Below are 26,850 nucleotides of genomic sequence, written 5' to 3'. Positions count from 1 at the left end.
CTTTGGCGAACGGTGATGTCTCTGAGCACTCACTGGGGGGTGGCAGATGTTTAAAACTGGCTGTGGTAGTTGCTAGCAGCAGGGTCCATGTGTTGGAGGTGACACGCGTGACACAGCAGGTGTCCGTCCAGAGGATAACAGCGGTGACCCTCCTCATCATTCAGCTCCACATGACAGTCCTGCGGGAACAGATTCACACTGACATGACTCCTCTGATCTAAGACACGAGCAGGTCTTTATTAATGTCAGGGCAGGCAGGCCTCGAGCGGAAGTGGAGATTTGTTTTTCATCAACAAGGTCTCTTTACTTGCATTAACCATTGAGAATAACAATAAATCAGCACAGATGACACCACTGAGCGTTGTCACTCACCTCACAGTGATAGCACTCCACGTGGTAGTCCTTGTCCATGGAAACCACTCGAATGGTTTCATCTGATCCCTAAACCAGTAAACAACCAGTGAGATGACCACAACTTACCACAATGATATGACCACATCGAAAGCTCTCTCCACTCCAATAACCAAACAGAAAGATCATCTACCATTTATTAACAACTGATAAAAATTATTTTCCTTATGTTAATGCAGCCTAGACTCATAGGAAATGCATGCTTTTGCTTTCCTCACATCTTTTAGGTGACAGTATAACTCAAGAATATAACAAAATGAAAATATTCAGAAGATATACTTGCCCTCATGCCACCCAAGATGTAGATGGGTTTGTTTCTTCATGGGAACAGATTTGGAGAAACAAGCAGCTTTTGTCTTCACAAGACATTAACTGATGGACTGGAGTGCTGTGGATTATTGTGATGTTTTTATCAGCTGTTTGGACTCTCATTCTGACGGCATCCATTCACTGCAGAGCATCCATTGATGAGCAAGTGACAATGCTACATTTCTCCAAATCTGATGAAGAAACAAACTTAGCTACATCTCGGACGGCCTGTGGCTGAGGACATTTTCAGCTCGTTTTTATTGTAGCATGCTTTAACTGCAGTCTCGAAGTGAAATTTCCAGTGACTGGGGCTAAATGTTCAGTTTTTTTCCAAAAGTTAAACATGACTGAAATTATTATTATGTTGGTAAACTGTAGGTGCTGTATCAAGGTAAATCATGCACTATGGTAAAAGTATAATATAATATAGTACTGTGCAATATTGTGAACCATGCATGCATTAATCAATTATCTGCCCTGGTTATCAACATTTGTGTGAAAATGTATAAAGGTTGTTGGTGTTTTACTGCCTCTAGTGTTCATTTCAGCTGGAAATATAGTGAATTTAATGTATTCTGTAACTGTGTAACTAAGTGATTTCCTGGGGTTTTACTGATTACTATTAACAGTCAAATGAGATTTGTTTCTGTATGTAGAGAGTTTATGGAGTGTCTGATCTGGTGTCTTACCTCAGAGGGCAGGATTGGCTGATTACATGCTGCACATTTAGGTGCAAGAACTCTGAAGATGAAAAGAGAAAGAAAACTAATCCCACAGATCATCCACTAAATGTCTTTTCTTCTTCTTTCAATTAAAGTCATATCAGCATGACCCTTTATCCAGAGTACAATAACATACAAATACTTTTTTGGGCCATTGTATGACTTGGAAATGAAAGTTTGATTGAGAAGAGGGGAAGAAAGCCACTGGACCAGACTGCAGATCTACTGGCTCTTCGATTAGCCTGTGAATAACCCAATCCAGAAGGACAGAGTAGAAAAGCACTTGATTTCATTTCCATATGGTCACCACCTAACTGTCTGTCTGTCTGGGGTAATCATTGCTCAGTTCAATGCTCAAGGCAAAGGATGCATGGGAAGAATTTGCAGTGCAGCTAAGTGCACGCGCACACACACACACACACACACACACACACACCCTCAACTCAAATAAACTCACAGTAAAATGCATTACATCAAGCTACTGCTAGCAAAATGACTGTGGAAGAAATTATGGAGAAAGTTGAACAACAGATAGCACACATCTACCATCAAGTCATTGTATACATCTGCAGTGAATCTTTGTTTGCCAGCCAAAAGTCACGGACACAAGTCATAATGGACAAATCTTATTTTTTAATGGAATGCAATATTTATTATACATGACTTATTGGTGCACATCAATTTTGATTAAAGATTATGACTTACTGTACATGAAACACAGCAATTAACAAACAACAATCAAATAATTTCCAATGGACACAATCTAGCCCTATATATATATTAGTGCTGGGCAACGATTACTTTTTTTTTCCGCAAATGATTGCATTATGCACAAAACTAATAATGCATTCAAAAGTAGTGTACTGTGCACTTTTTTCATTTAAAAGTAGGCCTACTGCTATATGAACAAAAGTGTAGTAACATTTGGTTTGCAAACACTTTAAACGAATAAGGTGCTTTTTACAGCAGTTTCTTTTACATAGTAGCAGATAACTTATAACATTAATGTAATTAACTTAAATAAGCCACTAGATGCACCTCTGCTGTGATGTTCTCTTTTTCTGCAATAGTTTGAAAACAACATCAATGTGGAGAAGATCTTGTTTACATCAGAACTGAAACCAAGCCGTTCACACAAAATGCAAAAGGGACATCCTCTATCACCGTTGCACTCGAGTCTAGCACAAGAGACCCACATGTTTAGAAAGCCATGTAAAATGAATGTAAGTTCAACATTTTAAAAACATATCTCAAGACTTTATGGTGGGTTTTTTCCCCATTCCACTGCATCTCATGTTTTTAAATGAAAAATGTGATTGGCTTTCCGCCCTTTGTATTAAACTATGCATGCACACATGATGCGGTTTTGTTTATTGTTTTTTTATGCAACTTTATTAATGATAATTGGTTTATGAACATTATTTTAAATATGATGCACTTTTCTTCACAGTCAAGTATTCCTGTGCTTTGAATAAAAGTGCATTAGTAATATTTTGCACGATGCGCCCTCTTGTGGCATCAGGAGAGAAGCCAAAAGCTTTTTTCTTCACCCTCACTGAAATTATGCATTTTAAATTAGAATATAATTAGAATTTTGATAATGCAATTGATGAGAACAAAATTCTAATTTAGTTTTTCAGCTATTTTGACAGCTCTAGTGTATATGGTGGAACCCTTTTTGCAGTTTTGGTCAATTTAAAGTTCTTGAATCAAAAGCAGGTCTAAAATAAGGAAATGCCAACATAAACTTAATAAATAGGGGAGTAGCTGGGCTAGTTGTCACACTTTATACTTGAATCAGTATTTCTCATGGTCGATTTATTAGACAACTTCAGCAGGCACAAAAAAGGACAAGTCTTGGCTACAAAGAAACCCTTGATATAAAGTAACAACAGATATTAAATATTTGCTTGTCCTGAGAGCAAAGTTCAATCATTCAGTTCCTTTTTTCCACCTTCAGTACACAGCTGACTCTTGCCTGACTGTGTAGTTTATTGTGTTCACTTTTAAAGTTACTACAAAAATATGACGATACTGTATCTAAAAGTGAAGGTTAAAGGGGTCATATGATGCGATTTCAATTTCTCCTTTCTCTTTGGAGTGTTACAAGCTCTTGGTGCATGAAGAAGATCTGTAAAGCTGCAAAGACTAAAGTCTCAGATCCAAAGAGATATTCTTGATCAAAGTTAAGACTCTGCCACGCCCTCTAAAACGGCTCATTTAAACACGCCCCCACGTCTACATCACAATGTGGCGAGATTAGCATAATGCCGCCCAAATGTTCACACAAAGGTGAAGCTCGGGATTATGGAAAAGGCGTTAGATTTCTGACGAGTGCTTGTGGTGATTGGCCAATCACAATACACTGGGTCAGCTGGCCAATCAGAGCAGACTGCTCTTGTCTGAAGGATGGACTTTGTAGAAAACGATGTGTTTGAGAGAGATGGGCATAGAGGAGCTACAATAATGTACAGTATTTGAAAAATAAAGTGGTTTTTGAACATTAAAGCATGTCAACATATTCTGTTACACCAAATACACGTTTGATATTCACAATAGGCAGTTTAGATGACTGAAAACAAACAAGGCCACTGCAAAATCTCCAGTGACAGGCAGCAAAATAAACCATTTGTGCAAAAAGACAATATACGGCAAAAATAATACCAGGAAAACACCTCTTTTTGTAGAGTTATGCTTGTGGTCTGCACATAAAACACGCACGACACAGCCAGTGTAGTCTTATGAACTTAAAAGTCTTATGGACATAAAAAGCGGTCTGATCGAACAGTCAATGAATAAACACTTAAACGTATAATGAAGAATTATGACTGGCCGTGGACCTGCAGCTCCACACAAACTCACCTGTGATAGTCCTTCACGCAGTAGATCTTGTTCTCCGTGTCCACAGTGAAAGGCACTCCATCCAGACTCTCGTTACAGATGGCGCAGCGGAAGCAGCCTGGGTGATAAGACTTTCCCAACGCCTGCAGGATCTGAGGAGGAAAACATGCTGACAAACACAACCAACACATACACATTTTGTGTGTGACATGCTTCTATCATGTCAACGAGCCTCTGTTAGAAGAGAAAAAAATCTTAGATGTAAGTTACAATTTATTTGAAGGGTACTATGTACTAACATAAATTCATAATTTGATTATTGAACTTACTGTGCACCAGTGATATCTTAGTCTATACTATTTTTGTTTTTGTTAACATTTTGATTTAAATTTTATTTTAATATTTTCTGTTTTCACTTTAATTTTAGTTAAAGTTTTAGTAATTTTGTTGAATGTTTTTGTTATTTTTTAAATAATGTTTTTAATATGTCTATAGTATAATTGTATTAATTAGTATTAGTTATTTTAGGACTTAAATACAAAAACATCAGAAAGGTTGCCTCGTTCACTTGTTGAAAATATTATTCATTTATTTTCATATATATTTATTTTATATATAGTTTTTATTAATTAACATTTTAATTTTAGTTTCAGTTAAGTAAATCAACTTAAATTAAAAATAAGTAAAACGTATATATCTATCATTTAACAAACATGACTTATGGTTTTAGTTAACAATAATAATGTTGTATACATACATGTTTAAAATTGTACTTGGTTAGTTCACCCAAAAATGAAAATTAGGTCATAAATCTCTCACCCTCAAGGCCCTCACCCTCCTTTGTGTATATGACATTCTTCTTTCAGACAAATCCAGTCGGAGTTATATTAAAAACTGTCTTTGATCTTTTAAGCCCGTTAATGGCACTTACATGGAAGCAGCCCCCCGGAGCTGTGAGAGACCATTTTTAATGAATGGGTGCTTTTTATTTCACTTCTTTTGGACTGATGCATGCAGCACCCGATGAGTGCCGTTAAACAGATTGAAAGATCAAAGACTATTTTTAATATAACTCTGGATTCGTCTGAAAGAAGACAGTCATATACACCTAAGAGTAATTTATGGGCTAATTTTCATTTTTGGGTGAACTAACCCTTTAAGGAGGCACTGTATAATAGGGTTACAGATGAAACCATCCGATTCCTTCAAGCGCTGTAGTGTGAGATTCTCAGTAGTGTGATATTGTGACTGATGCAGGGTGTGGAGGTCCATCAGACTCACCATGTCCATGATTAAATGTCCACATACGTTGCATTTGTCGGCAGACTGCTGGAACCCAGAGTACTACCAAAGACAAGAGCGAGGACAGACGTGAGCTTTTCAGCTGACTCTCATTACCTTTGTTACTTCATTTTCTCTAACCCACACAACATTAACAGCTCAGATATAATCATTTATCTAATTTAAAAACCTTCAAATAATAACACAAACTCTATTTATTAATTTTTTTGTCTGGAATGCTCATTTGAAGCACCATTCGAGTTAATCTCTTTTAAGCTATTTATGCACCATTTTTTTTTGCTTGTCTAAGGAAAATGTAGCAGTAATTAGATTTTCAAACAGCTACACAATACATGAATGTGGCAAACTTAAACACAGAAAATTGTAAAATAAAGAGAAAAGCTGTGGGATTTAGTAAAGAAATATCATTTATTTCCAGATTACTGATCAAATGAAAGGAATAAATCCGTGACACTGATTATGTACAAACTCAGATTTTCTAGCTTCCACTGAAGCTCAAGATTCTCAAATACTGAGACATTCTTCAAGTCGTGTCACTTTTGCACAAATTACTTTTCTGATAATCAATTTCTTTTTGTATTAAAATCTAAGATAATAACATCTCAGAATGCTGGATCCCAGACATGCTTTAGATCAGTGGTTTTCAACCTGTGGGCCTGATGGCAATTACTATTAAAATAAATAATTATATTGTTCATATATGTAAATATGTCTAAGTCATAACATAATAACATTATTTCATATATGTAAATTACAAAAACTAAATATTAAACTGTAACTATGCTTCCACTATTCGAGCTCGCATATTGGATAATAATCCAATTTATCTTAGATATTTTTGCTGCATATGCTACAGAACAGCAGTAGTGCCAAGCGGTGCCAGCACAAGTTATTTTCACAAGTTATTTTCTGTTTATTGCCAGTTTATTCAGTAAAGACAGTTAATAAGCTTCTAATAAGTTATTAACCCAACAATAGCGGGGTCAGTTAATTGTTTTGCAGTGGGCCGCGCAAACATGTGTGTTTGGTTGTGTGGGCCGCGAGTTGAAAAAGGTTGGGAACCACTGCTTTAGATGATCTGACAAATTCTTCTGACATAACTATGAGCTATGACTGTAAGACATGTCTCAAGACATTTTCAGACATGAAAACCCCATAAAAAAGAAGAGGGGAAGACAGCATACCAGAAAGTCCTCTTCACAAAACACTTTCCCACAAACGTAGTAAAAGGCTTTCCCTCTGAGCTTTCGACCTGCAGAAAACACACAAAGACATTTAGCATCAATCCAGTGACATTACAGGACACTCATAAATATGTCAATTAATATATCTAGTTTATATATATATCCGTTTTTTTATTTTTATATTAGTAATTTTATTGTGTTTACTAGTTATTGTTTTTTTTAAATGTCTCTATATATATATATATTTTTTCAGTTTTATTTAAACACATCAAGTTAAACTAAATGGTTCAAAGTTTCTTTTTTTTATATCTTATTTCAGTTAATGTTTATTTTATTTCAAGTAACAGATGTGTTTTTATGGTTTAAAGTAAACTAGTTTGAGTTCACTTTAATAACCCTGCTAATGAGGTGTTGACAGGATCTTCTGTTTATTACCTTTCCCCAATAAAAGCGTATGGCATGACCTCACATGCTTTCGGCTTGAGCATGATCACAGAAGACTGCAGATATAAACACCGTCACTATCTTAACTGATCTCTGTTCTCACTTAAACCTTCAGCAAAGACCTCGGAGAAATACCTAACAATGTTAAAACTGAATCTGATACACGTTTACAAGTTCGAGAATAAATCAGGGGACTAAACTAGAAGCACATGACGGAAAGGTTTATTGAATCCAATGAACAAATTAAGAAAGTGTCAGCACTTTGAAAAATGTGCAGTTCAGACACTCGCTGCCATTTTCAAACGCCCATGGTGAGGACTTCCTGTCCCAATCCGGACTGTTTCTGGCTTTTTACCTAAACAGACAGACAGACAAACCCTCCCCATTCAGACAGACCCCGTCCCACAGGAAAGGGGAACATTCCACACATTTTCTGCAGAGGGGGGTTCAGGCCGATGTAGTTAACCCTTATGAGCCAAAGCTCAATGAAAGCCTTCATGCTGTTGTCGTCCAGACTAACACACGTCCCAGGGCCAGTGAGCGTTTACTTTCATGCCGAAACCATCACTGCTCAGCTTCAATAGTCAAATGATGCTCGGCAGAAACGGTTTTGTGTGTTGAGTTCGGTTCAGTAAGTAGTCTCTTCTGCTCACCAAGACTGCATTTATTTAATCCAAAATAGTAAAAACAGATATTGTGAAATATTAATTTAAAACGGCTGTTTTCCATTTAAATATTAGTCACTAATTATATCCTTTAAAACTCATTCTTGATAATCAATGACATATTTAAACGGTTTTTGTAAAGGGAAATAATTTACGTCTTAAAATGGCTTGAATATGGAAGCCTGGTTCCGCCACTGAATAAAAATAAATAAAACATTGTGATTGCGACTTTTTATCTAACAATTCTGACTTTTTTTTCCTCAGAATTGCGGTTTCATATCTTGCAATTCTGACTTTATAACACGCAAGGGTGAGGAAGAGCTAAACCAGGTCATCTACAATTCAGTGTATCAGAATGGTAATGCATTTCATGTACCGCTCTCTACAACATCAGACATGTAATAATAAATTAACATCATCAGCTTTTGGCTTGTCTACATTATCAAACTGCTAATAATGTGCTAATATTACACAAACTACGTTCCCATTCATCATATCAGGCATCAACCTTCTACAAATCAGTATCCTTTGGTAGAAAGGCACTGCTAATGATATTAAAAGCAAGTTGACAGGAAGTGGGCATTTTCAAAGCACATTTCTGAGACTGTGTTTGGGTCACTGCAGGTTAAAGGAGAAAATACTCGGCAATGGGTGTTGACTGATGAAATTGCACATAATTTGCCTTTAAACATTCAAAATACCAGACGTCTTTAAAAACTATTTTCCTCCTGTGATGGCCATGCTGATTTGATGCTCAACAATCATTTCTGATTATTATCAATTTTGAAAACAGTCGTGCTGCTACTTGCACATATTTTTTTCAGGAATGTTTTATATTTCCCCAAGACCAACAATTAAGTTAATCAAGCCAAGATTTTTTGAACACTGGCATCTAATGAATGAGTACCTTTGGGAAAGGAGAGGAACGTGATGACAGATTTATGACTGTACAGAGAAACTGCTCTGTGAATGGAGGTTAACTTTATTCTCCAGTTTAACTTCAGCTGTATTCTGCAGAGACACAAGTGCAGGATTTCTAAGAAACACTCCATTCTGTCTCCTCAGAAGGAAAATAAAGATGATGAATGATGAATGGATCTCATCCCACGTGTCTTCCTCACGGGAGGACACCAGACTAACAAATGGACATATTTTACTGAAAGTGAAGCATATGGATCATTTTGAACCTCGAGAGCTTTAGCTACAAGCATCTCAATGATGTTCACCAAATGTTAGCAATGCAAACCGGAATTTAATTGTAATTCAGCTGTCAGATTTATCACGTAATTCAGTCATCCCTTTCTGTTTAACTGTGTACATACAGTACCACATGTGTATTTCAAGCAAATTAACTCCTGAGAAATATTGTAATCACATTCCATTCCATCCAAATTCAGTTCAAACGAAAAGGTGCTTTTAAAGACGTTTTCCTTAAAAATACTACATAAAAAGCGTCATGTAGGTTTGGAATGACATGAGATTGAGTAAAAGATGACAGAATTTCCACTTTTGAGGCAACTAACCTTTTAGGACCAACAAATTTGACTTATTGCTCAGAAAAGTCAAGGTGTTTCTGAGAAAAGGTCTAGCAGCATTTGTGTGCACATGCCATTGCCTTTGTTATTTTGTTATCAATGCACTGACATCTCTTTAGAGCCACTGTATCTATAAATACATTGGATGATACACGATTACCAAGCCACCATACCATCCATTTTCAGCAAAAAACTTATGTACAGCACACAAATGGTAGTTAATCCTTGGTGGGTCTGATACTGAGTGCATGTGGACTGGGTCACGAACAAGGCTGCCCTCCTCCCAGCTCCAGAACAATGATCTTCTGTCCCTTCACACAAACCATGCTGGCATCTCAGCCAAACACCGGGACTTCACAGAGAAGCCATGAAGAATTTGGGAGTGGTAAAAAGTCAGTAACTTTTGTGTTTCTGTCTGTGAGCTTGTGTTCAGTAATGAATGACATACAGAGACTCATCTGATGTACACAGAGGGGAGTCTGAAACGTAACATACTTCAAGAGCATTTCTTTCCCTCGCACCAGTTGGTGCATGAAGTCCATGAAGTGTGTCCAAAAAAAGAACAAAATCAAAGCATTTCTTCTTGGCCGGTTGAGATTTTAAGTGTTATGGGGGCTTTGCAATGTTTTCCTTCACATTTTCCCTTATATGGGCCATTTGTGTAGTCTATGATGCTTTTTCTAAGAAAGTCTCTCTGCTGGATGAAGCCTTCTGATCTAAACACAGCATGATTTCTGCTGTGGGATATTACTGAGGGATCAGTTTGAGTATAGGGGATTGATTCAGCTCAATCCCCACCATAAAAACTTAACTGTTATTCAAAACAAATGATATTGAATTATTATTAAAACTACAGTAGAACACCGTAGTCTTGAGCTTGCTGACTGTCTAAGTTGTGGACTTACAGTCGCAGAAGACATCTATACTATACGAGTCATTTACACAGTGTCTACAATGTCTGATGGCTAAAACGAACAAAAACCATGACCAAACTACAGCCCAACATTTAGCCATTTTGGTGTCTATTTACTGTATTTTCTGGAACATAAGTTGCAAAGTGAAGTAAAGCAAAGTGCACACATTTAAATTTGTCCCAAAAGAGAGAAACGTGAGCCAAGTTTATTTGTACTGCAAATTTTTTTGCTTTAAATACATTTGTTTAAGCTTGGCGTTTGTAATAAATGAATGCTACTCTAATGTATGTTTGTTTTAAACTTACAGATTTCATCCTTGTTCTGTTCTGAATATGATTACATTTAAATGATTTGTTGAAGAGTGAGGTGAACTAAAATACACAATTTATAATGTTTGTAACCTTTTTGCTTTATAATGGTATTTTACATTATTTTTTTATTATTCTCCAGTGAGACATATATTTATTTATTTCTCTGCACGATGCAATTTTAACCTGGTGCTACCTTTTCACCTTAAGGGTGAAAACTAAATTCTTGGATGGATTGTGATTCTCTGTTCAATGATTCTGAGCTTTTTGAGACAGTTGTGGGCTTCACTGCTCAGGATATGCCTGTGAGAAACATGCACATTGCTTCACAGTGTGTGCTTTCTTCAGTGTTTTATTTAAGATATGCTCGACGTAGGCATTGTTTATGCTGTTTGGAACAGAGTACACATTGGATACACAAAACTCGAGAGATGCTCATGTGTGCTTTGCGTGTGTTTGTTCTGAAGCTCGCTCGTGGCTGCACATAACTCCGCGTGAGAGATTAAATGCACTTGCATCTCCAAGTACTTTATGAGAAGAAATTCAAGTAAACACAGTCAGTTAATTCTTAAGGACAGGACAGAATATCTGATATGTCGAAACAGATCTGTGCATTAGTGTGAATGCAGCCTATTAAAGCGATCGCTGTCTATGATGTCATCAGGAATAATCAAACAGCAATAATGCTAAGAAAAACCCATAACTGTGACTGTCTGTAAACTTCAGGGAACTACACTGCGACCAAAATGGTTGTGTATGCGACCTTTTGAAATGCCATTGCGACCATCATTTTTATGGGGTCACAAAAGTATCACTAATTATTTTTGTACCTACTTATGTGTTATGCTATGATTTAAAATGAGCATTTATTAAAATAGAAATGTGTATTTTAAGGATACGTTTTATAACGTGCTCCGAGCATTCAATACGTCAAGTTGGCTTGCCAATTTAAACATTCAAAAGAGTTTAAAGCATTAAAACACAAGATGCGGGAAAGCTGAACTGAGCAGCTGGTTACTCGCGCTGTGTTCGGTGCGCACGAGAGAGCAGCGTCTCACGGACAGCAACACTGAACCGAGCTCTGCTTCAGGACGTTTATTTTACAGTGAAGACTATGCAGTGCTATTTTAAATTAACAAAAACAAACTTAAAAAATGTAAACATTGTGTAAATAGCACAAATAAATAAATAGAATGAACATACAGTACAAATTAAACAATTTCACTGTACAGCCTGCACCAGGGCCCCACTGACCCCAGCTACGCCCCTGGGTTAAGATACCAAGACGGAGCAATGCACTGTGTGTACTGTAAGAAATAAAACAAGAAGACATGTGGTTTAAAAGATGGCAAGTAAAATAAAAAGCACATCTGTATGCAATACAGTTTCATTATTGTTCATTATTATCCAGAGCGGCTTACTATAAATAATTTCTGCGACCAAATCATGTTTTGCGCCAGTAACTGAAAAAGTTAGTAGCGCAAGTGCCACCAGTTGAAAAGGTTAGGTGTACAGTCGTGGCCAAAGTTGAGAATTACATAAATATTGGAAATTGGAAAAGTTGCTGCTTAAGTTTTTATAATAGCAATTTGCATATACTCCAGAATGTTATGAAGAGTGATCAGATGAATTGCATAGTCCTTCTTTGCCATGAAAATTAACTTAATCCCAAAAAAACCTTTCCACTGCATTTCATTGCTGTCATTAAAGGACCTGCTGAGATCATTTCAGTAATCGTCTTGTTAACTCAGGTGAGAATGTTGACGAGCACAAGGCTGGAGATCATTATGTCAGGCTGATTGGGTTAGAATGGCAGACTTGACATGTTAAAAGGAGGGTGATGCTTGAAATCATTGTTCTTCCACTGTTAACCATGGTGACCCGCAAAGAAACGCGTGCAGCCATCATTGCGTTGCATAAAAATGGCTTCACAGGCAAGGATATTGTGGCTACTAAGATTGTACCCAAATCAACAATTTATAGGATCATCAAGAACTTCAAGGAAAGAGGTTCAATTCTTGTAAAGAAGGCTTCAGGGCGTCCAAGAAAGTCCAGCAAGCGCCAGGATCATCTCCTAAAGAGGATTCAGCTGCGGGATCGGAGTGCAACCAGTGCAGAGCTTGCTCAGGAATGGCAGCAGGCAGGTGTGAGCGCATCTGCACGCACAGTGAGGACAAGACTTTTGGAAGATGGCCTAGTGTCAAGAAGGGCAGCAAAGAAGCCACTTCTCTCCAAAAAAAACATCAGGGACAGATTGACCTTCTGCAGAAAGTATAGTGAATGGACTGCTGAGGACTGGGGCAGAGTCATATTCTCCGATGAAGCCCCTTTCCGATTGTTTGGGGCATCTGGAAAAAGGCTTGTCCGGAGAAGAAAAGGTGAGCGCTACCATCAGTCCTGTGTCATGCCAACAGTAAAGCATCCTGACACCATTCATGTGTGGGGTTGCTTCTCATCGAAGGGAGTGGGCTCACTCACAATTCTGCCCAAAAACACAGCCATGAATAAAGTATGGTACCAAAACACCCTCCAACAGCAACTTCTTCCAACAATCCAACAACAGTTTGGTGAAGAACAATGCATTTTCCAGCTTGATGGAGCACCGTGCCATAAGGCAAAAGTGATAGCTAAGTGGCTCGGGGACCAGAATGTTGAAATTTTGGGTCCATGGCCTGGAAACTCCCCAGATCTTAATCCCATTGAGAACTTGTGGTCAATCCTCAAGAGGCGGGTGGACAAACAAAAACCCACTAATTCTGACAAACTCCAAGAAGTGATTATGAAAGAATGGGTTGCTATCAGTCAGGATTTGGCCCAGAAGTTGATTGAGAGCATGCCCAGTCGAATTGCAGAGGTCCTGAAAAACAAGGGCCAACACTGCAAATACTGACTCTTTGCATAAATGTCATGTAATTGTTGATAAAAGCCTTTGAAACGTATGAAGTGCTTGTAATTATATTTCAGTACATCACAGAAACAACTGAAACAAAGATCTAAAAGCAGTTTAGCAGCAAACTTTTTGAAAACTAATGTTTATGTAATTCTCAAAACTTTTGGCCACAACTGTAGTTCCCTGAACTTTTAGATATTTTTTGTTTATTACTGGTAATGCGTTTCTTTTCCCCTCTATTACCTTATATTTCCTTGTAATTTTTTAAGTTGGTTAAATTTTTAACAACTGTTTTGAATTACTATTAATTTGTAATTTGTATTTTAAAAAGTCAAAAATGCGCAAATAAATTTAATATAAAATTGATAATTAGATTTTTGTAGTTATTACAAATACTTGGTTTTGTAAGTACCAGGAAATCACACAGTCGAAAAAAAAAAAATCTATAAAAGAAAAAAATGCATTGATAATCATTTTGTCATTGCATTGCATTATCGTGAGGTGCCTAAAGATTCCCACCCCGAGTCTAGAGTTAAAAAAAACTAACCAAAAATCACAATATATCGCAATATCGAATGGCAACACGTGTAGAACTGCAAGTAACCAGTAAAAACAAAATCGAGGAAATTGAAAATGGAAAAAAATAAATGTGTGAAAAAATTAGTAACATCTGAAGTGAACTCCTTTTATGTTACTCTATTGATAAGTATCTACAGTGGGACTGTGAACTTGCAATGCACTGGGCCAAGCATTCGTGTCTTCATTCACATACTGTGCTCTGAACTAAGAGATCGAACACCTGTTTCTCTCGTTCCCTCTCTGGCTCCGGCTGACCCAAACACATCAGACATTGCTCCATCTGCTCATCGCACCCATCAGTCCACCTCACTCGCACGCTCCCCTGCACAACTATGCACTGTGCATTCTCACTAGCTTCAGTCTTGTAATCTGTGTACAGGTGGAGGTACACGCAGACATGTTTACTGCGCTCATAACAAGACTCCGGACACACACAGAGAACTAAAGAGCTGTTGTGGAGAGCGACGCCGTGAGTCAGAGCCAGTCATGCAGAGGAGAAACTCAGGAATGCTCATTTTCCTTCAAATAGCTGCCAGTCCCAGGGGCCCGAGCAGAGCTAAATAAAGTGTGAGGAAACGAGACTGGATGAAAGCATGGATTATCTGAACTTCACCGCAGTGCATGAGCTCTGATTAGTTTAGCTTACTCAGAGCCGATGCTGTTTCCTGTCAGCCTGTATGCTCTGAACACACACATATACGGCCGAACCACAAGCTAAACACACAATCAATCACAAAACACAGACAAACTGAGATGAAGCCTGACATCCAACACAAACCGGACCTACTGCTTCCTCAATACGAGCGTCAAACATAAATCTGTGCACATACATACTAGCAAGAAACATGGACAAATAATTCCATCATAACAGCTGAAACAAAGTGAGTGTACATTATGAATAGACACGAGAGATAAGAACATATCTTAAAGGGATAATTCACCCAATAATTAAAATTATGTCATTAATAACTCATCCTCATGTTGTTCCAAACCCGTAAAACCTCCATTTATCTTCAGAACACAGTTTAAGATATTTTAGATTTAGTCCGAGAGCTCTCAGTCCCTCCATTGAAGCTGTGTGAACGGTCTACTGTCCATGTCCAGAAAGGTAAGAAAAACATCATCAAAGTAGTCCATGTGACATCAGAGGGTCAGTTAGAATATTTTGAAGCATCGAAAATACATTTTGGTCCAAAAATAACAAAAACTACGACTTTATTCAGCATTGTCTTCTCTTCCGTGTCTGTTGTGAGAGAGAGTTCAAAACAAAGCAGTTTGTGATATCCGGTTCGTGAACGAATCATTCGATGTAACCGGATTAGGGCTGGGATAAACGATTATTTTTAAACGATTAATCTAGCGATTATTTTTTCGGTGCATCGATTAATCTAGCGATTAATTTTTTCCAGACCGATTTGATTTCGATTATCTCCCCATTAATTGACTACTAACAATTTATACATGTTGATTTACATATCTGAATGAAAAAAACATCAATTCCTTAACATTGCAATATATGTTTATTGCTCTTAAAATTACAAAATAAAAGACCGACTAAGAATGCATTACTTTGCACTTGTATAGAGATAGCATTCAATAAAACCTTGAAGCCTTGAAAACACATAGCTTACTGAAACAAGCTTACTGAACACATAGGGCCTAGCTTACTGAAAAAAGAAGTTCTTTCAGATGAAAATAACAACAACTTGATGTCTAGCATTCAATAAAAAAGGTCACCCAAAATACTTGTTTAGAGCAATTGAAAGAATACAGTAACCAATGTAAACTTGAGGGCTTTAAGCTAATACAGAGAGTGCTTTTCCAAAAAAAAAAAAAAATTAACAGTGGGAGCCAGCAGCCTGTCATGGAGAAAAAAAAATCTCCGAATGCTCCACGTGAAACTTTGGCGTTTCACCCTTTGTCTATCGTGTCTAATGATTTTGGTTAATATGCACGAGGGAGGGAGGGAGAGAGAGAGCAAGACAGCGCCCGTCCCGTGTTGTTTGAAGACTGTGAGTGCACGAGCGCGCTTGAAACTTTGGTGTTTCGCCCTTTTTCTATCGTGTTTAATGATTTTGATTAATATACACAAGGGAGAGAGAGAGCAAGAAGCGCTCGTGTTGTTTGAAGACTGTGAGTGCGCACGCGCAGCCGGGGCTCTCTCTCGTACGCGCCCTGTCACTGTCACTCACCGATCAAATAAGGCTTTGACAGCCGCCAAAAAAAAGATAAATGCAGAAAAACCCCTGGATTGGTTATATAACGTTGGACAGAATGTTGATCCGGCCATCGCGTATATTCAGCGCACATAAGGTAAACGTTTTGCAAACGTTTTTTAGAGAAATAAAAACAGGTCGACGAATCGATGTGCATATTTTGCGTCGAAGTATTTTTTGCGTCGACGTCATCGATGACCTCGACGCGTTGTCCCAGCCCTAAACCGGTTCTTTTTGAACCAGTTAACCAAATTGTACTGAATCGTTTAAAACGGTTCTCGTCTCCAATAAGCATTAATCCACAAATGACTTAAGCTGTTAACTTTTTTTAATGTGGCCGTCACTCCATCTGAGTTAAAACAAACCAATATCCGGAGTAATTCATTTACTCAAGCAGTACACTGACTGAACTGCTGTGAAGAGGGAACTGAAGATGAACACTGAGCCGAGCCAGATAATGAACAATAGACTGACTTGTTTACAAGTCAAGAACTGGTTGCATCGGTTTTCGGATCACCAGTAGTTCTTTCGGACAGTTTGATTCAATAAACCGGTTGAAAAAAAAACGGTTCACCTGTTCCTTTGCGCTCGACGTAATGACGTCATTGGCGATGATTGCCCTTGATTCAAGCCTTCGGTTTACCCGCGCTCATAACACTAGCACAGAATCAGTTCAGAATCAATCACCAAAAGAATCAGGTTCATGCGCTCTGTGTGTCAGTCTGCTTCACGCTGAATCACACATGCGCAGTATCATCAGCTCCTCGGTTCTCGAATCGGACACGTCTGACATAAACGGTTCTTGACTCGTGAACGAGACATTATCTGGCTCGGCTCGGTGTTCATCTTCAGTACTCTCTTCACAGCAGTTCAGTCAGTGTACTGTTTGAGTAAATGAATTACTCCGGGATATTAGTTTGTTTTAACTCAGAGGGAGTGAAAGTGACGTGACATACAGCCAAGTATGGTGACCCATACTCAGAATTTGTGCTCTGCTTTTAACCCATCCAAAGCACACACAGCAGTGAACACACACTCACACTGTGAACACATACACACTGTGAACACACTTGGAGCAGTGGGCAGCCATTTATGCTGCGGCGCCCGGGGAGCAGTTGGGGGTTCAATGCCTTGCTCAAGGGCACCTAAGTCGTGGTATTGAAGGTGGAGAGAGCGCTGTACATTCACTCCCCCCACCCACAATTCCTGCCGACCCGAGACTCGAACTCACAACCCTTGGTCCAACACTCTAACCGTTAGACCACAACTGCCCTAAGTGTCAGCCATTAATGCGTATTGGAGACGCGAACCGTTTTAAACGATTCAGTTCAATTTGGTGAACTGGTTCAAAAAGATCCGGTTACATCGAATGATTCGTTCACGAACCGGATATGACAAACTGCTTTGTTTTGAACTCTCTCACAACAGACACGGAAGAGAAGACAATGCTGAATAAAGTCGTAGTTTTTGTTATTTTTGGACCAAAATGTATTTTCGATGCTTCAAAATATTCTAACTGACCCTCTGATGTCACATGGACTACTTTGAAGATGTTTTTCTTACCTTTCTGGACATGGAGAGTATACCGTACACACAGTTTCAATGGAGGGACTGAGAGCTCTTGGACTAAATCTAAAATATCTTAAACTGTGTTCTGAAGATAAACGGAGGTCTTACGGGTTTGGAACAACATGAGGGTGAGTTATTAATTACATAATTTTGATTATTGGGTGAACTATCCCTTTAACTGATAAGATTTCTGATGGTTTAATTCAACCGTCAGAGGAACCATCACTTAAAACACACACTGTTGCCAAGTATGAACAGAATACTGTACATCTTTTGAAAGGTTTTCACAAAAATATTAGGCAGCACAGCTGTTTTCAACATTGATAATAATCAGAAATTTTTCTTGAGCAGCAAAGCAGTATATTTTCATGATTTCAGAAGATCATGTAACACTGAAGACTGGAGGAATGATGCTGAAAATACAGCTGTGCATCACAGAAATACATTACACTTTAACAGAGATTCACATAGAAATCTGTTAGCAATAATATTTCACAATATTACTGTTTTTACTGTATATTAGATCAATTAAATGCAGCCATAGTGAGAGGAAAAGACCAAATCAAAGACCTTTCAAACATTTCTGCCATACTCTGAAGTAAACTGTGAGCAAACCCTCTTTCATTTATCAAGAACATTCAGTATTTCACCAAGCCCACTGTAAACACAGTGATGTAACCAAGAGGAAGGCATAAAGAGATACAAGTGAAACGAGGAACGTGAGTGAGATGTTTGAATGAGACACTTACTGCAAGCGCTGCAGGTGAAGCAGCTGTCGTGGTACAGGCTGCCCATGGCCTGACACGCCTGACTCCATCCATACACTGCCTTACTGCACTTCACACAGCTGCCTGCAGACCAGCAACAAAACAAACCACGTCAGGCTTCAATTTCACTCTACACTGCAAATTATCAACTTGAATTAAAAAGAAGAACTTTGAGTGTCAGAGAAGGCAATGCTAAAGAGGAGACTGAGCATCAGTGCAGAGCTCAGCTGTGTTGTGACACTAACCACAACTGGACATTTAATGAACTCTAATAATGCAATCAATGTTAAAATCAAAGGCTTTAAGTATACTGGATTTTAAATATGGAGCTTGTAAGACTACAAATATTTTTAACTACTAATTTTTCTTGGTTTACTTTATTTTTACTTGTGCATAATTCCACATGTATTTGGCTATTGCAGAAATCCTGTATACAGTCACTGTGTGTCAACACGAACTAAACAGGACATTTTTTATTTCAATTATTTTGCATTATTGAAATATATATAAATGTATATATTTAAAAAATGTTTTTACAGTGTAGTATGTTTAATAGTAAAGGTTTAACATATTGAGATGCAATGCATTGAAAATCTATTCTAAATGGCGTACAAGAACTGAAAATATAATTTGTTCTTCTTACATGCTTGCTGCTCCCCACCAATAGTGTAACACACACACACACACACAGATGGTAATGTGAGAGCTAATTAGTAAACAAGCAGACCCTTATGACCTTAAGAGAACATTACATTAAGATGAGCTTAAGATAGCTGAAGAGCTCGAGTGAAATCACAAGGCTGTCTGTTAGGAAGGTGAGCTGAGAGCACAAGAGGCTCTTTGTCCATCTCGTTCGGTTCAGGCTGGTCGACGTGGCATGCGCTAGGAGAACATTTAAGCAAGCCTGAGCTAGATAACAGTGTTAAACAGACAGAGATCTGCTCTTAGCCAGCGCTGGCCTCACACAAAAGAGCCTCTGTTTCATCCGGTATTCAGCAAACATCATGCTAACAAGTTCTGCCCACTCAGCAAAGCCTGGTCCAAACCTGCCAAGCACAGTCAGACTTTTAACACAAACACGATCAGACACACATCTGCTTCTCAAAAAGCCTTTTCATTGAAACAAGATTGCTTTAAACACCATGTCGGTTCACTTTTAATTTGAGTCTGGATCCAACACAGTTGGACAATGTCAAAAATTTCTGTAAGCAAGATGTTGCAACATGTTGATTTCCGTCGATGCACTGCGTGCTGATGAGACTCGAACCCAACCATCAGAAGTGTAGGAAATCTTTAATTGGGAGCCTAGGAGCTGTATTTGCCTCCGTGTACAGTATCTTTCACACAGAAGCTCAACGAAGACTCCCGAGAGCTGATGATAATATCTAGCATGGCAATGCCTCTTTCCAGCACACTTGTAAGTTACAAGCTGTTTGTTTAAGTAACTAAACAATGTAGATCTGCATTAATGTTAAGCTCCAAGTTGGTGTAAACAACATTTTCAAATAAATAAAGTGCATCTCCATTTACATTCAGCACTAGCACTGAAGTAAATCATACACCGCACAGCAGCTAAAGCAGAAAATAAGCGGTTTACTCGCTATCAGAATACAGATGGAAGTCCCATATGTTGTGCTTAGAGCATTTTGTATTTTACAAGTGTGAAAGCTGCATTTAACAGAACAGATACCTGAACATTTTCAGTAGTTATACTGTAGTTAAACTAAAACCATAAAAAACTAAAATATTTGTTACTTTAAAATAAATGTTAACTGAAAATAAAAAACCTTCATTTAGTTTAACTTGATGTACTGACAAAACTAAATAAAATTATAGACATATAGAAAGAAACAATGTCGAACACACAAAATTATTAAAGATTTATGATTTTTACAAAATTTTAAAGAAAGGATATACAAAAGATACAAATGAGTTCAATGTATGACCGGTCAGTGGATTCCCATCAGCACCAGTGGTATTTGTTTACAGCTATACATCTAAAATAAAAATAAAAAACTGTTTTTGCTATTCATCAGACAACATGTGTTTATCAATTCATTCACGTTAATCGTTAATAAACGATTAACCCGCCCACTCCCGGGTTGTATATATTTTTGGCTGGAATCTCTCACAGTAAAAAAAAAAAAAAAAAAAAAAAAAGAAAATACAGTAGCCTACAGATCACAGCATGCCAACTTTAGTAAAATAAAAATTAAAAAAAAAATACATATATATATATATATATATATATATATATATATATATATATATATATATATATATAAAATAGATCTTTACATTTTTTACTGAAAGCCATCTTAAATGATGCACAATGTGCATTGCACACACATTAAATTTCATGTAAATCATCCATGCTAACCCGGGTCACGCTCAAGTTCACATGACTCAGACAGCAGAAACTGCATCTTGTTTGCTTTACTTATTTTACAGAAGCACTGTGTTTCGTTGTTATTCGGAGTGCACACAAATAAACGTATATGGATTCGAAAGATTGATTACTTTTATCTGTATGACCAAAAATGACGGAGTATTTTAACAAAAAAATTCCCTCTGCTCCGAGCATTTAATAATCCCTCCGCTCCGCGCGCACTGACACCAGAAACACCGCTCCACCCTCACTCCGTGGATAAAGTATTTCAGTGTATGTTCATAACGAAGCCTATATTAAAATAAAAAATAAAATAACAGGAGAGTTTCAAAGTGACTTAGGCTATTGTGTGCAAACTTTGTTTATCCTACCACATGCCAAACTATTAACATTGTCAGCATTAAAAGGTATAATTGCTGCATTCTGCTCTGTATTGTGATGAAAATAACAGTACACTTTCGTCATTTATTTTATCTACAGATCGATGCATTTCTTACAGATTTCTGCTTATTCAAAATCAGAGACAGATGAAGTAGCACTAAGATTAATTTTTTTAATGCATTACTGGGAAAGCGACTGCGTATGAATGTGCTGAATCTGTTTAAATCACGCTTTAACCTTGAAAATATTCAGTAAAAGGAACAGACAAACTCCTTGAGAACTAGCCTGTATATAACCGGTTATTGCTGTCATTATAACCTTCTGATCGGAGGGAATTGTACTCGTGCTGGAGCGCGCCTTGAGAACCTAGACACTCCGACTTTTAAAACATCTGCTCCTCGCTCTACTCAGATACTCTGCTCCTCTCACATACTCTGGTCGGGTGAATGCGGCGCTCAGAAAAAAACACAGGTCAGAGCAGCGCGCGAATGAAACATTTAAAAGCACATATAAATGAGAGAGTAACTCTAGCGCTGAGTTAACACTGCTGTGAATGATGTAGTGAAGCAGTGCTGCAATATTTTTTAACCGTTTCCAGAATTTCAATAATAAGTGTCCATATTTAACATGCCTGCACATTACCTCAAAGCACAACAGGGAAGGGACCGATCCCTTCTTCTAAACTCAGAGATGTGGATTCATACGGCAATTTAATTACCACAAGACTTTGGTCTCTGTCAAATAAATAAATAAAAAACTCAAAATAGGGCTTAAGAAATGACAGCAGGTACACATTCTCAGTTCAGCCACCATTGAGATGTAGGACAAACAGTTAATTCTGGACTCAGCGTACAGCCATTCAAGAGAGCAGGACATGGAAGGGACAGGAAGCCAAGAATCCTAGATGACAATTAAGATAAAGCCATAGTTGACGGGAAGATTAAGGAATCCTTCATCAAAAGAGCGCAGGGCACAAAGCATGAATGTCTGCTGTTGGTTTGTCTGTGTGCACAAGGCGGGACTCCCTTCATCCCAACTCACATCCCACGGTCTCTTCCAGAACAAAACACAGCAGCAGGGAGAGACCCAGCACAACCCACTCCAGGGGGGGGGGGGGGGGGGACGCCAACCATTCGGATGTCAGCAGAGCCATAACCGCCATTAGACTTCTCTAAAGTGTCTTGTAATTTATTATCGTCTCTTTGTCCTCGTTTAGCAACTAAAACACAGACATTCCTCAACAACCCGGCAGTGTAGCAGCTGTCAGACGGAGGCTATAAACACCAGCATGGCTTATTAACCAATTCACTGCCAACTCAGCATCCAGAACGCATCAACAGGACACAAAACATCCCTCAGTGCCTTCGATTGGGCTTTTCTTTTGACTGCATACAATAGTGAACTAGTTTTCTGAAATTGAATGTCCAGGTAACATAACACAAATTATAGTCTATATGTAGATTACATTTCTTTTAAAAAAACATAATTTAAGATAAGTGTAGAAACATGTCATCAGTTTGTGAAAAGGGTCCATTGGCCATAACTCCCAAAATCCTTGATTTGTTCAGTTCATGCCTGGCCAAAGAAAGCATTTGTCACTCAATCTATTTTCTAGCATGAATCAGAGAGAGAGTGGCTGTCAAGCCAAAGTAAAGTGCAAAGGTCATAAGGATGTGAGCTGCACTGCATACACTCCATGTGTTTAATACTAGCTCTGCGGCTTCATTTAGTTCAATCAAAACCAACTCTTCCATAGTGAATACATTATAAAGTCCATGTAAACAACGAATGTCCAGAGACATGCTTAAAGGAAACTATTTATGTGTCTATGGCTCAGTCACAAGAATGCTGATGTTTGTGTCTATACTGCATGTCTGTATCTCTTCTGCAATCTCGCAGTATATATACCGTACTAAAGATACTTCACATACTCTATGATGGCTCTGTGCTTTTCCAGCAGGAAATTCCTTTAGCAACGACTAAAATGATTCACCAGAGCTTAATGAAAAAAAAACAAGTGCATCTAGGGACTGCTAGACCATCACACACTTTAATGTGAGAACTATTCTGCATTGAAATCTTAACGCACTTCACCTGTGTGGCAGTAAAACCAATACTCCATTCAGTTCTGAGTAAACTGATTCCCTTTGCTTCCACTATACAGGCATGAATATAAAGACAAGGAAAACAGTCAAACTGTGCTCAGTGCATCATCAGAGACTGCACTTTCAAGAACACAGACGAAACTTTAAAGACAAGCACATCAGATGTAAACACTTCTCAACTGTTTCTTTTAGCCATTAAAGCTGGCATACTGAACTAGTTTAGGAACAAGGGCTCATTTAATTGGTTCCAAATTATAATTTGCTCCTTCTTATGTGACCTTTTGTAATGTGGTGACCCACACACAGAGACCACCCATAATATTAGTAGTTTATGTAGGCGCCACGGTGTTACAGTTTTTTATGGACCTGACTCAGGATGGATGGCATATTTAATTTGATGCAGAAGCTAGGGAAAAAAATAAAATAAATCACAGTACAGTCCATTGGATGGGTTGTACTTCTGTAACTTGGTGTTGATTGTTCAGACATAATATAAAAATTATAGGACAAAAAACTCTGGAAAACATGCTATGAAAATTAACCAGCTTAAAGTTACTGTATAAGAACATTGTGTGAAATTCACTTTTTTTGCATAATGGCAAAGGGATTGTTCATCCAAAAATCAAAATTCGGTCATCATTTACTCACTTTTACATCATTCCAAGCCTCTAGAACTAACTTTCTTCTGCGAAACACAAAAAGTATTTTGAAGAATGTTGGAAAACCACCAACTTTTGATGCCATTGACTTCCAAAATATCTCAAAATATTTTCTTTTATATTCCACAGAAGAAAGAAACTCATACTGTAAAGACATGATGTTGAGTATATGACAATATTAATTTATGGGTGAACCTCCCCTCTTTCAATATGCCATTTTCCTTGAGCTCCATAATTTATACCTGTACTTTAACCATAAATCCTTTTATTCTTAGGTCAATAAACTTGTAACCAATGTACATTGAAACTAAATTCAACGATGAGCGTGGAAGATAATAAAATAAATGTTTGTTTGGTTTTGTAACAGTCCGCCAGAGACAGTTGGTAGGTCTTATGTGGAGACAAAAGTGGATAAATATAGATTAGCTGTGTTGCAGACCCACTGCCCAGAAAGCGAATGAAAATAGGGGTGGCGATGTTGGTTTAGGGTAGTTTCATACACAGCGGACACTGTGCGTCAAGGAGGAAACTTTCCTTAGTGTGAGAAATCAACTTGAACACAGAGCCTAACTCAAAAAAAAAAAGAAAAGAAAAGGGGTAACTGTGAAGCCTGCCTTTGGTAATTGAAATGTAATGAAATAAAAGAAATTAACAACAGATGAGAAAGAAAGCAGGCCCAGGAATAGCTTCTGGAAAGGAAAAAGTTTGGAAATGCAACGCCAACAGGAATCTACATTGCTCTTTCACACACAAATGAATATACAGCTCATTGTGGCAAGCTACCCCTGCCCTCCACACACGCACACACAAACACACACACACACGGAGTGAAGGTCAAGTGGAAACAAGCAGAGGGTTTTTCAGTCAGTAAGCTGCTAAACACTACTGCAGATGTGAAAAAGATGAATAGAAAAACACTGGCAGTGATCACGTTGTGCTCACCAAAGTACTCAGCCTTTGGCTGGGCGTCCATCTCCTTTTCCAGGCGTTCAGTAAGAGCTTCTAATTTAATTTCAGCCACAGATGGCCCCTGATCCGTCTGTACATGGAGGGTCTGGCATGGCAGCTTGAGCACCCGAGAAGGGCTGGAAGACTCATCATGGGGCGACTCAACTGGGGCAGAAGCAGGCACTGTCAGGTTACCGGGTGCAGGGCTCTTGGGTTGGGATGGCTCACCTTGCTTCCCTCCATGAGACAATGGAGGTTGGGTCACCTGGGTAGAGGAGGGGGTGCCAATATTTTGAGCTCCCCCGTTTTGATACGTCGGTCCACTGGCAGACCAATGGTCAGAGTCTCCTTGGCAGTGCCGAACAGGGCTAACTTGTTGCGGCTGGTGATCTGCATCCATGTACGTTCCTGTGGGCGACTGAGAGGGAGACTTCCCTGTTTGAGGGAATCCCTGAGACACTGGAGAATAATTCTGACCTGCTCCAGGTGAGCTGGAAGAGGAGGAACTGTTGGAGAAAGGAGATGATGGCGTCTGAGACGGGTAAACACTTCTTGATGCCCATGTGCCAGGGGGGCTGGTAGAGGGTGCCGATCGGGCTGGCACTGGTATTGGGTTAACAGCATTCCCAGTCTCCTTAATGTCATATACCCTGTTGCTGGATCCATCAGGTAAGCTGGCAAAATGATGCTTTTGTCCTTCATAAGATATGTATGGAGTCACATTTGCAGTGCCAGCCACCGGTCCAGACATGATGGGTGGTTTGGCTGCTGCTTCACCACCCTGTCTATAACTATTGATGGGTCTGTCTTTGGTATAAAATGTGTTATCTGACACTTTCGAGTGACTTCCATTGATCCTGTTTCTTGCCATCTCCTCTTGCTGCTTCTGCATGTGTATTTTGGTCATTTTCGAGGCAAAAACTTTCCTGGTTTCTTCAAAATCCGGGTTGTTTCCCGCATCTCTCTTCACGCGAAATAAGCCGTCCTTCGATGCTTCGTACATGTTCAAGTCCTCGATGAATTTACTCGCCTCGAGTCCCAGATCATCGTATTTATCCATGTCTGCAACTATAACGCGCAGTGAAAGGCTCACAAAGTGAGTTTTTAAACGTCTTCTGTCAGAGGAGGATCTCCAGCGGTAAACTGATGGAGAACAGCTGCTCAAACTCTCTGCATGAATTTTTCACCTGTGGAAAAAAAGCCGCTTATACAATCACTCAGAACTGCAAAAGCAAGTGAAGAGATGAAGTTTTCACACAGCAAACATCACAACAAATTAAAATAACTAGTGACCAAGCGTGAAGGTAAAGCTATTTCGACGAAAATAGAAAAACTGTAAAACTACAAAAACTGAAAACAGCGACAAAAAGGAGGGGGAAAACTACTATATAACGACCTCACGGCTAACTGATAAGAAACGGAGGCGAGCGGGACTTTGCTAACTTACTCTCAAAACTTTCGGAGGTACAGTAGCTCTCAGTATAGCTGAATGAAACTCGAGTGAAACTCTCAAATGTACCGAAGTCTGCTCCACAGTGGACGAGAGCGAGTTTAATCTGCTCGTCGGTGAACTCTTGTCTTCTGCTCACCGAGACAGACCGAGCGACTCCCGCCTCCGCTCCGTGAATGAAGAAGCGCGAGACCCTCAAGAGCGCGCGACCCACGGAGCAGTTCACGAGCGCCGCGCGCTAAGAGAGAGTGGAAAGTGTGCG

The 26,850-nt window shown here is 38.7% G+C and overlaps 1 protein-coding gene across 3 annotated transcripts; it reads right to left on the bottom strand.

Moving 5' to 3' along the window:
• On the bottom strand, nucleotides 1-26,850 carry limd1a (LIM domains containing 1a). 3 transcript variants are annotated; one of them, XM_059507349.1, is made up of 9 exons: nucleotides 26,607-26,850; nucleotides 25,133-26,308; nucleotides 18,639-18,740; nucleotides 6,770-6,837; nucleotides 5,565-5,627; nucleotides 4,305-4,435; nucleotides 1,410-1,461; nucleotides 373-441; nucleotides 1-179 (listed from the first exon to the last, which is right to left on the bottom strand). In XM_059507349.1, the coding sequence occupies exons 2-9, from the start codon at nucleotides 26,196-26,198 to the stop codon at nucleotides 51-53; spliced, it is 1,680 nt and encodes a 559-aa protein (XP_059363332.1). In that variant the 5' UTR covers nucleotides 26,199-26,308; nucleotides 26,607-26,850; the 3' UTR covers nucleotides 1-50. The 3 variants fall into 3 exon arrangements, with proteins under 3 accessions (XP_059363332.1, XP_059363335.1, XP_059363333.1); XM_059507352.1 differs by lacking the exons at nucleotides 25,133-26,308; nucleotides 26,607-26,850 and adding an exon at nucleotides 19,300-19,322; XM_059507350.1 differs by lacking the exons at nucleotides 18,639-18,740; nucleotides 25,133-26,308; nucleotides 26,607-26,850 and adding an exon at nucleotides 14,325-14,400.

This window comes from Carassius carassius, chromosome 24, assembly GCF_963082965.1.
Source record: "Carassius carassius chromosome 24, fCarCar2.1, whole genome shotgun sequence".
Taxonomy (NCBI): domain Eukaryota; kingdom Metazoa; phylum Chordata; class Actinopteri; order Cypriniformes; family Cyprinidae; genus Carassius; species Carassius carassius.
Note: the sequence above shows the minus strand (reverse complement) of the source record. Positions and strands in the feature narration are given on the sequence as shown.